The sequence below is a fragment of the Salmo salar genome, chromosome ssa02 (assembly GCF_905237065.1).
Source record: "Salmo salar chromosome ssa02, Ssal_v3.1, whole genome shotgun sequence".
In the NCBI taxonomy this organism is placed as follows: Eukaryota; Metazoa; Chordata; class Actinopteri; order Salmoniformes; family Salmonidae; genus Salmo; species Salmo salar.
In genome coordinates this window covers 4,045,969-4,059,448 of record NC_059443.1, presented here as the reverse complement: position 1 = coordinate 4,059,448, position 13,480 = coordinate 4,045,969, and the positions used below count along the sequence as shown (strand labels likewise).

At 43.6% G+C, this 13,480-nt stretch overlaps 1 protein-coding gene across 3 annotated transcripts; it reads right to left on the bottom strand.

Moving 5' to 3' along the window:
- Positions 1-203: 203 nt before the first annotated feature.
- mboat1 (membrane bound O-acyltransferase domain containing 1) lies at positions 204-12,466 on the bottom strand. Of its 3 annotated transcripts, none has more exons than XM_045696609.1 (13): positions 11,862-12,466; positions 11,386-11,531; positions 11,142-11,219; positions 9,396-9,491; positions 6,474-6,529; positions 6,308-6,362; positions 5,008-5,191; positions 4,370-4,562; positions 3,271-3,374; positions 3,102-3,166; positions 2,577-2,901; positions 1,201-1,352; positions 204-828 (listed from the first exon to the last, which is right to left on the bottom strand). In XM_045696609.1, the coding sequence occupies exons 1-13, from the start codon at positions 11,949-11,951 to the stop codon at positions 657-659; spliced, it is 1,716 nt and encodes a 571-aa protein (XP_045552565.1). In that variant the 5' UTR covers positions 11,952-12,466; the 3' UTR covers positions 204-656. The 3 variants fall into 3 exon arrangements, with proteins under 3 accessions (XP_045552565.1, XP_045552566.1, XP_045552567.1); XM_045696610.1 differs by having other exon boundaries at positions 2,769-2,901; positions 11,862-12,465; XM_045696611.1 differs by lacking the exon at positions 11,862-12,466 and having other exon boundaries at positions 7,690-9,491; positions 11,386-11,508.
- Between the last annotated feature and the right edge of the window lie 1,014 nt (positions 12,467-13,480).

Genomic DNA, 13,480 nt, shown 5'->3' with positions numbered 1-13,480 from the left:
CTACCTGCCATCCTGAGGGATAATGTTTCCTGCATTCATACAACAATAAACAGAAACCATTAATATCTTACTAACCCGTAAGGTTATGTTTGACATGATATCTACATCTAGTGACCTAAGATGTAAAGAAATGGGCCAGCCACATCTAATTCTAGGACCTGGGAGCTATAGCTAGCTAGCTAGCTAGCTAGCTAGCTAGCTAGCTGTCTGTCTGTCTGTCTGTCAGTCAATGAGCCCAATTCTCAGATCTTTCTCCTGAAGTATACTTTCTCACTTGTGCACAGCTTCCCACACATTTAATTAAAAGTGTTGTATTGGTGAGTTTATGGACTGGACTAGAGGGAGATCGTATGCCAGTCCTTTCCTTTCAGATCCATGAAGGGAAGTGAACAAGTGCACACTTGGAAAGAAAGAACAGAGAATTGGCAAGCAGGGCAGAGAGAGGCCTTGTAGGAGCCTGGCAGTAGAAGTATTGGATGTTTTTGGAGTACAGGGTTGCAAGGCAGACCAGCCAGCAGGCACAGTCCCTCAGAGCCCCTCTCAGCCCCCCTACACCCCGCTGAGCTCTCTCTTTGTTGTGGACACACAGAGACGTCTTTGTCTGACCCAGTGGGCCCATTCAGGTCTCTGGCTGCCTCCACACACAGAGGGACACTTCACTTTCTTTTCACGTTGTTGTTGGAGGGCTGGAGCTGAGGCTGGGCCTGGGGATGAGGATCGTACGGTCCAGGCTTGGTGCCGTTGCTGCTGCTGCCTCTTGGTTTGTGGCTCTGGCTCAGTACAATCACAGTCAGAATACTGATGATGTGAATGTGGAAGTACATTGACCTACGGGGGAAAGAAGATGTGATGAAATGCTACAGAAACCAAAACACCAAAGATGGACAGAATAAGAGAAAAGGTAGAGATGACACACTTGTCCTCCATAAAGACAACAGACAGTAGAGATGACACACGTGTCCTCCATAAAGACAACTGAGGAACATTGTGTCCAGGCTTATTAAGATAATACTAAGCTAATAAATTGTACACATACGACCTAGCCTGGGTACCAGTGTGTTTGTGCTAACATTACACTCCTTGTCATGCCAAGAAGTTGACAATGATAGCACATCCAGATCAGGGACCAGGCTACATACGACCATCATCGTTAAAGAGACACATTTGACCATTAGGAAAAGAACCTAAATGGATGTTCACCTGTAGTACTGCATGGTAGGTCCTACTGCCAGCAGTAGGAAGGGCATGACAGTGTAGCAGATACACAGCTGAGTAGCTGCCCAGGTCACTACGTCATAGACAAGCTTCAGAGGATAAGAGGACAGGAAATACTGACGGACATTCTTACGGACCTGGGTGTGGGAGACAGGAGAGAGAACACAGTGACGTACGGCCCTGGGTGAGGCTGAGATGATGAGACACATGAGGTGAGTGCTGTGTGAGTGAGAGAGAGAGTGAGGAAGACGGCGAGAGAAAGAAAGACAGCGAGAGACAGACAAGAACAGAGACTCACAGCTCTATCTGCCAGTGTGATGGGTACAGCAGTAATAATGGTACTCACAGCTCTGTCTGTGTGATGGGTACAGCAGTAATAATGGTACTCACAGCCCTGTCAGTGTGATGGGTACAGCAGTAATAATGGTACTCACAGCTCTGTCTGTGTGATGGGTACAGCAGTAATAATGGTACTCACAGCTCTGTCTGCAGTGTGATGGGTACAGCAGTAATAATGGTACTCACAGCCCTGTCAGTGTGATGGGTACAGCAGTAATAATGGTACTCACAGCACTGCCAGTGTGATGGGTACAGCAGTAATAATGGTACTCACAGCTCTATCTGCCAGTGTGATGGGTACAGCAGTAATAATGGTACTCACAGCTCTATCTGCCAGTGTGATGGGTACAGCAGTAATAATGGTACTCACAGCACTGCCAGTGTGATGGGTACAGTAGTAATAATGGTACTCACAGCTCCTGCCAGTGTGATGGGTACAGCAGTAATAATGGTACTCACAGCTCTCGCTGCCAGTGTGATGGGTACAGCAGTAATAATGGTACTCACAGCTCTGCCAGTGTGATGGGTACAGCAGTAATAATGGTACTCACAGCTCTGTCAGTGTGATGTGTACAGCAGTAATAATGGTACTCACAGCTCTCGCTGCCAGTGTGATGGGTACAGCAGTAATAATGGTACTCACAGCTCTCGCTGCCAGTGTGATGGGTACAGCAGTAATAATGGTACTCACAGCTCTCGCTGCCAGTGTGATGGGTACAGCAGTAATAATGGTACTCACAGCCTCGCTGCCAGTGTGATGGGTACAGCAGTAATAATGGTACTCACAGCTCTCGGCTGCCAGTGTGATGGGTACAGCAGTAATAATGGTACTCACAGCTCTCGCTGCCAGTGTGATGGGTACAGCAGTAATAATGGTACTCACAGCTCTACTGCCAGTGTGATGGGTACAGCAGTAATAATGGTACTCACAGCTCTCGCTGCCAGTGTGATGGGTACAGCAGTAATAATGGTACTCACAGCGCTGCCAGTGTGATGGGTACAGCAGTAATAATGGTACTCACAGCTCTCGCTGCCAGTGTGATGGGTATAGCAGTAATAATGGTACTCACAGCTCTCGCTGCCAGTGTGATGGGTATAGCAGTAATAATGGTACTCACAGCTCTCGCTGCCAGTGTGATGGGTACAGCAGTAATAATGGTACTCACAGCTCTCGCTGCCAGTGTGATGGGTACAGCAGTAATAATGGTACTCACAGCTCTCGCTGCCAGTGTGATGGGTATAGCAGTAATAAAGGTGAAGTAGTATCCGGGGTAAACTCCATGCCATAGAGCTGACAGGATGAAGGTCAGGGCTGTGGGGTAACGGGGAGCACGGTCGTAACACACACTGAAGAGAGAGGAGACAGGATGAAGGTCAGGGCTGTGGGGTAATGGAGGAGTTATAACCAGACCTGGGTCAGATATATTGTTATGCAGTTAACAGAATAAAATAAACATTCATGAATGTACAGAAAATTGGTTTTGTACTAATGTTATGCATATCTGGACATTATCTTGGTAGAATATCTTGGAAGAATTAATACTTACGTTTTGAGCCAAACACCAGTCTGAATATTCCAGTTATCTATGAACTTCTTGAAACTAGTTGCTGTCTGCAAAAAGAGAGAGTTCAATATTAAACTTCAGTCATTTTCAATAATTCTGCAAAGCTAAAAGTTCCAACAGTGTTTGTTGTTGTTGATGTTTCCAAACGTACCTCAATCTCCCAGATGCTGATGTTGGAGATGAGGTCCCAGGATACCTGTCCAGCTTCATCCACACCTTTAAAACCATAACCTGCTGCATTGTTGATGGCATCCGCTGTTGGGACAAACACATGAATGGATGAACCTTCCCCCATAGTAATGAATGGATGAACCTTCCCCCATAGTAATGAATGGATGAACCTTCCCCCATAGTAATGAATGGATGAACCTTCCCCCATAGTAATGAATGGATGAACTTTCCCCCATAGTAATGAATGGATGAACCTTCCCCCATAGTAATGAATGAATGAATGAACCTTCCCCCATAATAATGAATGGATGAACTTTCCCCCATAGTAATGAATGAATGGATGAACTTTCCCCCAATAGTAATGAATGGATGAACTTTCCCCCAATAGTAATGAATGGATGAACTTTCCCCCAATAGTAATGAATGGATGAACTTTCCCCCCATAGTAATGAATGAATGAACTTTCCCCCATAGTGAATGAATGAATGAACTTTCCCCCAATAGTAATGAATGAATGAACTTTCCCCCAATAGTAATGAATGAATGAACTTTCCCCCATAGTAATGAATGAATGAATGAACTTTCCCCCAATAGTAATGAATGAATGAACTTTCCCCCATAGTAATGAATGAATGAACTTTCCCCCAATATTAATGAATGAATGAATGAACTTTCCCCCAATAGTAATGAATGAATGAACTTTCCCCCAATAGTAATGAATGAATGAACTTTCCCCCAATAGTAATGAATGAATGAACTTTCCCCCATAGTAATGAATGAATGAATGAACTTTCCCCCAATATTAATGAATGAATGAACTTTCCCCCAATATTAATGAATGAATGAGAACTTTCCCCCAATAGTAATGAATGAATGAAAGCTTTCCCCCAATATTAATGAATGAATGAACTTTCCCCCATAGTAATGAATGAATGAACTTTCCCCCCCAATATTAATGAATGAATGAACTTTCCCCCAATAGTAATGAATGAATGAACTTTCCCCCAATAGAATGAGAATTCCGATGAATGAATGAACTTTCCAATAGCCAACACTAGAGTGGGTAGGTGAAGCCTCACCTAAAGTCCATGCGAAGTAGAACTTGGGTCTAGCAGCTTGTATAGAGAAGAAGGCATACGCCAGTCTGGTTAGGAAAGGTGCCTCGTTGACGAAATGGCTGTCAACGTTATATGTGATGGGGAACGCTTTGGTGAGGGTCAGGAACAAAACCATGCACACACCACAGATCAGCAGTTTACGTGTAACAGCAGCCTGAAAGCCAGAGGGAGAGAGTCAGATCCTTCATGGCCAACAGGGAAACTACTTTCTAATTGCCTGCATTCAGCCAGGTAAGTCATTTATTTTGCAATAAACACCTGATAATATGCTGCTATGTTGTTAGTGGTGTAATTACATTGTTATTATACACGTATAAGACAAACTTAATGGCAATATAGTTTCTGAAAGAAAGTACTTCTTTACTTTACATGACTCCACTTGTACCCATCCTTACCATAGGTGAGGGCTCTGGGACTAACACGACTCTACTTGTACCCATCCTTACCATAGGTGAGGGCTCTGGGACTAACATGACTCTACTTGTACCCATCCTTACCATAGGTGAGGGCTCTGGGACTAACATGACTCTACTTGTACCCAGTCTTACCATAGGTGAGGGCTCTGGGACTAACATGACTCTACTTGTACCCAGTCTTACCATAGGTGAGGGCTCTGGGACTTTATCATATCCATTCTGTCCAGTGTTGGATCCTGACAGCCTCCTCTGAACGTGTCTCCCCTCTATAAAGTCTATGTAGTCTTTATAGTGACTGCAGGGTCCCACCAGGATACTGAGGAAGTTCAGATTGTAGCTCAGGTATTCTATCAGAGACGGCTTGGAGCTGGAGGTAGAAGAGAGGAAGAAAGAGACATTGGAGACTAATCTGAGGGAGAGAGAGACAGAGAGAGACAGAGAGAGACAGAGAGAGAGAAAGAGACAGAGAGAGACAGAGAGAGAGACACAGAGACAGAGAGACAGAGAGAGAGACAAGGTAAAAGTCGTTCTGCCCCTGAACAAGGCTGTTAACCCACTGTTCCTTGGTAGGCCGTCATTGTAAATAAGAATTTGTTCTTAACTGACTTGCCTAGTTAAATAAAGGTAAAATAAATAAAAAATAATTGTTTTCTCCTGACAATATCAATGTCATTCTAGGCTATCTTCTTTACTTTGAGTGAGAAGACTTGCACAGACAAGTAGTTAATATCAATGTAATTTGTGTACGGTAGATGTGAACGGTAGATGTGGACGGTAGATGTGGACGGTAGATGTGGACGGTAGATGTGGACGGTAGATGTGGACGGTAGATGTGGACGGTAGATGTGGAGGGTAGATGTGGACGGTAGATGTGGACGGTAGATGTGGACGGTAGATGTGGACGGTAGATGTGGAGGGTAGATGTGGAGGGTAGATGTGTACGGTAGATGTGGAGGGTAGATGTGGACGGTAGACGGTAGATGTGGACGGTAGATGTGGACGGTAGATGTGGACGGTAGATGTGGACGGTAGATGTGGACGGTAGATGTGGACGGTAGATGTGGACGGTAGATGTGGACGGTAGATGTGGACGGTAGACGGTAGATGTGGACGGTAGATGTGGACGGTAGATGTGGACGGTAGATGTGGACGGTAGATGTGGACGGTAGATGTGGACGGTAGATGTGGACGGTAGATGTGGCGACGGTAGATGTGGACGGTAGATGTGGGACGGTAGATGTGGGACGGTAGATGTGGACGGTAGATGTGGACGGTAGATGTGGACGGTAGATGTGTACGGTAGATGTGTACGGTAGATGTGGACGGTAGATGTGGACGGTAGATGTGGACGGTAGATTTCATGTCATGCTGTGGATTTCAGAAGTCTACATAACCTATTTTCCTGTCATCAACACTGAGCCAACGCACTGCAAGGCATGCATGTATATGGAAGATAAATGTATATACCGTAATGAATACATACTCTACAGCATGGAGCCTCTGATCAGCCGTGAGGTCCTCGCGCTTTTTACACATACCTGGAAACCGTGGAAACGTAAGCATAAGGGAGACATCGTTTTTTCAACCCAAACATCAAAAGAACAAAGACAAAGCATAGGTTCCCTTCCGATCCCCTGGACATTCCTTACCATCATGCACTTGAAAAGATAACATAGTGGTTTTCTGGGTAATTATCATCAACGGCCTGAAGGGAGGAAACACAATATTTAGTTTATAAAGTCGAACGCTCACTGAGGACATTAACAAGGACAGAAATGGAATGTGAACAGCATTTCATAAAGCCTAACCGTACATCAGGAATAAATTATCATTCATTCTTTGGTGCTTTTCATTCAGACGTTCACATAGAATAACCTCTTTGTTGGTGTGACACATGCAGGAACACACACCCTCTCTGTGTGAGAGCATGCCATGCACTTATAGAGAGTGTGTGTGTGTGTGTGTGTGTGTGTGTGTGTGTGTGTGTGTGTGTGCGTGTGTGTGTGTGTGTGTGAGGTGTGACGCACTGATGGCATTGTCAGGTACTCATCAGGAATGTGAAGTGGTGATCTAACATTTCTAGGTATCAGAGAACAATATTTACGGTACACAGGCCAAACCCTAACCAGGATGATGCTGGGCTAACTCCCGATCACGGCCAGTTGTGATACAGCCCGGGATCAAACCAGGGTCTGTAGTGGCGCCTCTAGCATTGTGATGCAAGTGCCTTAGACCGCTGCGCCACTCGGGAGCCAGAACTTGATTCTAGAACCCATCTAAAACAACCAGGTGTTTTACATGACATCACTACTATGCTGATTGATTCTAGAACCCATCTAAAACAACCAGGTGTTTTACATGACATCACTACTATGCTGATTGATTCTAGAACCCATCTAAAACAACCAGGTGTTTTACATGACATCACTACTATGCTGATTGATTCTAGAACCCATCTAAAACAACCAGGTGTTTTACATGACATCACTACTATGCTGATTGATTCTAGAACCCATCTAAAACAACCAGGTGTTTTACATGACATCACTACTATGCTGATTGATTCTAGAACCCATCTAAAACAACCAGGTGTTTTACATGACATCACTACTATGCTGATTGATTCTAGAACCCATCTAAAACAACCAGGTGTTTTACATGACATCACTACTATGCTGATTGATTCTAGAACCCATCTAAAACAACCAGGTGTTTTACATGACATCACAATAGAATATCACAATGTGTTAACACTGTGCACCGTATTTCAAAGTGTATGAGATTGGATGTTATACTATAAGCAAGCACAGTGAGAAACAGGGCCGATAGTAGCCAGATGGACTGAGAAAAAGCAGAGCAACGGACGTGAATGGAGCATCAGATCCCAGTGATGGTGCTGTCTATCCAGTCAACAGCAGTACAGTGTGATTCAGCTCATTCACCATTCTGCCTGCCTGCAGTCTGCAGAGAAAGCACAGTTTGTTAGCGAAGGTTAGCATTGATTAGGGTTAGAAATAGCATCATTAGCATAGCATATAATAGCATAATTAGCATTAGCATTGGCAAAGAATTGCAATAGTATAGCAAGCATGGCAGCGGCAGGTACTGTTAAACTAACTGACAAAATGTTTTATCAGCTTTATTATTTGTTTAGGGCAGTGCTTCACAATCTCTGCAAGACCCAAGAAAACCTGCAGATAACAGACAGAAACTAACCAGGCGGGAGTGGCAGATTCAACATGACGGCGAGAGAGAGAGAGAAAGTGTGCAAGAGAGAGGTGGGAACAAAGAAATGAATCTAGTAAGACATACAAATCTAGAAAAACAGAGGTTGAGGAAGGCTGAGACTGAGGAATAGTGAGAGAGATAGTGCTGTTGTCACTGTGCAGATAAAAGCAGTGAGTCAGCTGATTCAGTATGGACTGAGGAAGCTCTAATGTAGATCCTCATCTGTATTCTGTACCATGAAAAAACACATTCCATGAAAACCTCAATAAACACAAACTATTTCAGAATTCAGGTCACAGAAATATCTCTCATCATTACATAGTCCAGTAATCAGTGTTGTGTTCAAGATCAAAGACGGAGCCAATCGAGACCGAGTCAAGACTGAGACCGGGAGGGGGGACTAGGGGTCCGGGACCAAGTCAAGACCAGAACAATGAGAGTCCAATTCAAGACCATGATAGTAATTTGGTCAAATCGCCCCCATTATAAGAGTTGAAAATGTCCTGTATTTCTGTGTTCATATTTCAGAACAACATGTGGTTTTATACATTCAGTATGGTCAAAACAACAGCATTCTGAGGACAAATAATCACTAACCCAAACAGGTCTATAATAGATACAAAGACTGTTACAATTTACCCCGGTCTGCCCTACCAGCCAATCAATTTACCCCACTCTTCCCTACCAGCCAATCAATTTACCCCGGTCTGCCCTACCAGCCAATCAATTTACCCCGGTCTGCCCTACCAGCCAATCAATTTACCCCGGTCTGCCCTACCAGCCAATCAATTTACCCCACTCTTCCCTACCAGCCAATCAATTTACCCCGGTCTGCCCTACCAGCCAATCAATTTACCCCGGTCTGCCCTTACTAATAGTGAGCTCGCAACTTTCATACAATTTACCCCACTCTTCCCTACCAGCCAATCAATTTACCCCACTCTTCCCTACCAGCCAATCAATTTACCCCACTATTCCCTACCAGCCAATCAAGGAAACTCTGACATGTGCAACAAAGTTTGAGGATATTTTTCAACGAAAGTAAAGGACAGTATAACGTAAGGAGTAAAGTAAGAAGCCAGGTTTCAACAGGCGATAAGATATTACTGTGTCATGAACAAGTGTATATACCTGGTGAAGTAGTTTTATGCGCCGACTGAATGGAAACTGATTATGAGTTTTTTTACTCCGTTGGTCTCGGAAAGAAATTACGAGTCCTCGTTGTCAGAGTCAAGACAGAGTAAAAATATATCCCACACCGAGACACTCAATATGTGGTCTGGAGACCGGTCTGGAGTACTGCCACTAAACCTGTCTTGATCTGGAACAACATGGCTACTTACCCAGAGAAGTCTGTTGAGAGGATCCCATAGTTATAGATGAAGACTCTGCTCACCTGACACACTGCGAGGTAGCTGATGGCCATGATCATAGTATACCTGGAGGAAACATTTAATTCAGACTGAGAACATGACCCTGATCAAGTATACCTGGAGGAAACATTTAATTCAGACTGAGAACATGACCCTGATCATAGTATACCTGGAGGAAACATTTAATTCAGACTGAGAACATGACCCTGATCATAGTATACCTGGAGGAAACATTTAATTCAGACTGAGAACATGGCCATGATCATAGTATACCTGGAGGAAACATTTAATTCAGACTGAGAACATGACCCTGATCATAGTATACCTGGAGGAAACATTTAATTCAGACTGAGAACATGAGATGTATATGCAGGAAACATTTAATCAGACTGAGAACATGACCCTGATCATAGTATACCTGGAGGAAACATTTAATTCAGACTGAGAACATGACCCTGATCATAGTATACCTGCAGGAAACATTTAATTCAGACTGAGAACTTGTAGCCACAGAGTAACATCCTACATCCCTCCATTCTGTATACTTCTGGCCCTTCTTTGGACACTGTGTTAACTAACCTCTAGACGAGCTTCAATGCCATACAACTCTCCTTCCGTGGCCTCCAACTGCTCTTAAATACAAGTAAAACTAAATGCATGCTCTTCAACCGATCGCTGCCCGCACCCTCCCGCACATTCATCTTCTGCACATCTATCACTCCAGTGTTTAATTTCTAAATTGTAATTACTTCGCCACCATGGCCTATTTATTTCCTTACCTCATTTGCACTCACTGTATATAGACTTATATAGACCTTCTATTGTGTTATTGACTGTATGTTTGTTTATTCCATGTGTAACTCTGTGTTGTTGTTTTGTCACACTGCTTTGCTTTATCTTGTCCAGGTCGCAGCTGTAAATGAGAACTTGTTCTCAACTGGCCTACCTGGTTAAATAAAATAAATACTAATATTTAATATGTAATTCAGATTGAGAACATGTAGCTACAGAGTAACATCCTACATCCCTCCATGCTAATAATGAGTGGCGCTTTCAATGAATGAAACCTTTTTCATGTTTCGGTCTGGTAGTTCCTTATCTGCATATGGGAGAAAGATCAACTAGTAGGTGGAATGGGTCATGTTCATCTTAGCAATCACCTTCAAGTACAACTGGAGATGTACAGTACACACATGCTGGATGGTGAAACATGGTCTTTTACCACGCCGTAACCCACAACCCAATGACCCATCTTTCTTTAACTGGAGTAGGCGAGGCGATTGGCGATGGCACAGAGAACAATGCTGTCTCTATCTAGACTCCTACAAGGAATCCCTAATGTAAAACCTCATCAGTGTTACTGTTCTATTTTCTACCTACATTCATCACATTCCAGGACCTAAACACAGACAGACAGAGAGACAGAGAGACAGAGCAACAGAGACAGAGATCGAGAGACACAGAGCGACAGAGACATAGAGATCGAGAGACACTGAGAGAGACAGACAGACAGACAGACAGACAGACAGACAGACAGACAGACAGACAGAGAAAAAGAGCAAGAGAGATAGAAACAGAGAGATAGAGAGACAGTCTGGTCCAGCTACCACTTCCTATCTAGCTTAACTTGTCATCAACATGTTAGCTAACAATGACCCATGTGGTTAAGATGTTATTACAAGTGTCTGTATGGGAGACATGGTGGTGTGTGTTTACCTGTGAATGTTGTGGATGTCAGCTGTGACCAGAATCCTGTAGCAAACCACCACCAAGATGGAGATATGGACTGCATACCTGCAGCGATGAAAACAACACAAAACAAATGCTAGGTGACTGGTAAAAACGGGGTGATAAGGACTAAACTGGGTCCATCTGTTAGTCTCCTCCATTCAACAAAGTATTCCGACTATGATTTAACCTGTATACCCTAACCTGTCTAGCGCACCCAAGTGTTCCTTACCAGCCAAAACAGAATATGACAAAGGAGAGGCCAAAGAGTGTGGCGACGGCATGGCGGACCACGGGGCTGGAAAAGTGAGGGCTGAGGTAAAAACGGAACCAGAAGGCTGCACCAAGGGCAAACACCTGACATGCCAAGAAGTTCACCTGCATAGAAGACATGACGCCCCCAGACATGAGATATTGACAAGATGTGTAGACTGTACATGCATCCAGTGTGTGTTATTGCCTTAGGACAACAGAATATTTATATTCTATTCTATTCTGTGTTGAGTTTGGATACAAGCAGAATGTCTCTAAATATACTTATGCAAATGTAATGTGTGTAAATGCGAAGTCAGGTGACCAGAATGTTGTCATATCATTCCAGGGTTATGGCAGGACAAGACACTTAAAACCATCATTTGACATTAAAATAACTGACTTTAAGCAAATCGATGTTTTTTTTCCATCTCATTTTGGAAAAGTGTAGATTACCTGATCCAAAGGAAATCCAAAAAAATCGCTGACTGGAAGCAACCATTTGGAACCGGTAGTTTTAAACGAAGAGGTTGTCAACTCGTCCATTATGCATGGTAAAGGTTTGAAGTCGCTCCTCCGTAAAAATAATTATAATAAAGTGAAGAAATGTTTTACCAAAGAAAGAAATAAAGTGCTTCTACAATCTCATTGCTGTTCATTGATTGAAATACATCCCGAGCATTTATGCCGACTCAAGAAAAACTCGACGTCCTCTCTGTGCAGTCGTAGTTAACAACAATATGCTATTGTGACAGTACGCAAATACACGAGAATTAGTGCTGACTGCTAATGTAGCCTGTAGTCTAGCAAGGCGTGGTACTGAGCTGTCAACTGTATCACGGACTGAAGCAGGAGCAATAGGAATAGTAGGTGGCGGATGGGATGGCCCCCTCCCCTCTAATAGCACACTCTGCCAACCCGGGTGTCTTAGCCGTGTCTGAATCCTGGCTTAGGAAAACGACCAAAAACCATGAAATCTCCATCGCAAACTATAACATTTTCTGCCAAGATAGAACTGCCAAAGGGGGCGGTGTTGCAATCTACTGTAAAGACAGCCTGCAGAGTTCTGTATTACTATCCATGTCTGTACCCAAACAATTCGAGCTTCTACTTCTAAAAATTCACCTTTCCAGAAACAAGTCTCTCACTCCCTCTGCCCCCAGCTGTGCCCTCGATACCATATGTGAACTGATTGCCCCCCCATCTATCTTCTGAGCTCATGCTGCTAGGTGACCTAAACTGGGACATGCTTACAGTTTTTCTCAATTGTTTACACACAAATACTGGTACTTGAGACACAATGACCACAACATGTAACTCCAGAACCAATTCTGCTAAACTACAAGCACAATTCCTGCTTTACACTCAAATTGCAGTTCTAAAACACACTTTTTTCAAAACACTACACACAATTCTTTGCATTTGGCACAATTTTCAAGCAGAAAATCTCTTGTTTTCACAATGAACACACTGCCATTCAAATATGCACACTGACTCATCACATGGGCAAACACCCGTCACACAGTTTTACAATTAGCAATCAGAGCTTTAGCATAAAAGGGCAACAGGTGAGCTCTTCTGTTTTGGAGCAATGGATGCCAACGTTGGAAACAGAGGCAGAGCCAGGAGAGTGAGAGTGAGAGTGAGAGTGAGAGTGAGAGTGAGCGTGAGCGTGGGCGTGGGAGTGGGAGTGGGAAGACGAGGAAGGCCAAGGACCGTAATCTCTGATGAGATCCGAGCCACTTTGGTTGATCATGTGGTCAACCATGATCTAACAATGAGGGAGGCTGGGCAAAGAGTACAGCCAAATTTGAGCAGGTACACTGTAGCATCCATCATCCGGACATTCCGAAATGAGAATAGGTAAGAAATCTACTCTCACTAGAAAATTGCAGTACTGCATATCAATACAGTACTCAATGAGTACAGTATTGCCTGTGGACTGTTCTGTAGGACTGTAAAAAAGTATTTTTCAAGTATTTGGGAAATGTATTCCTACTTTGTATTTACAGTATTTGACTATTTGTTTGGCAGAACTGAAAGATTACCAACACAAGGTGGTCAGGAACGTGTTC

Excerpts from the sequence above, each read along its gene's own strand:
- mboat1 (XM_045696609.1), bottom strand. The coding sequence starts at position 11,951 with ATGGACGAGTTGACAACCTCTTCGTTTAAAACTACCGGTTCCAAATGG. Across the intron at positions 6,530-9,395 it reads CTCTCAACAGACTTCTCTGG|GCCGTTGATGATAATTACCC; the intron begins GTAAGTAGCCAT and ends TCCTCCCTTCAG. Across the intron at positions 2,902-3,101 it reads ACTGGTGTTTGGCTCAAAAC|TGTGTGTTACGACCGTGCTC; the intron begins GTAAGTATTAAT and ends CTCTCTCTTCAG.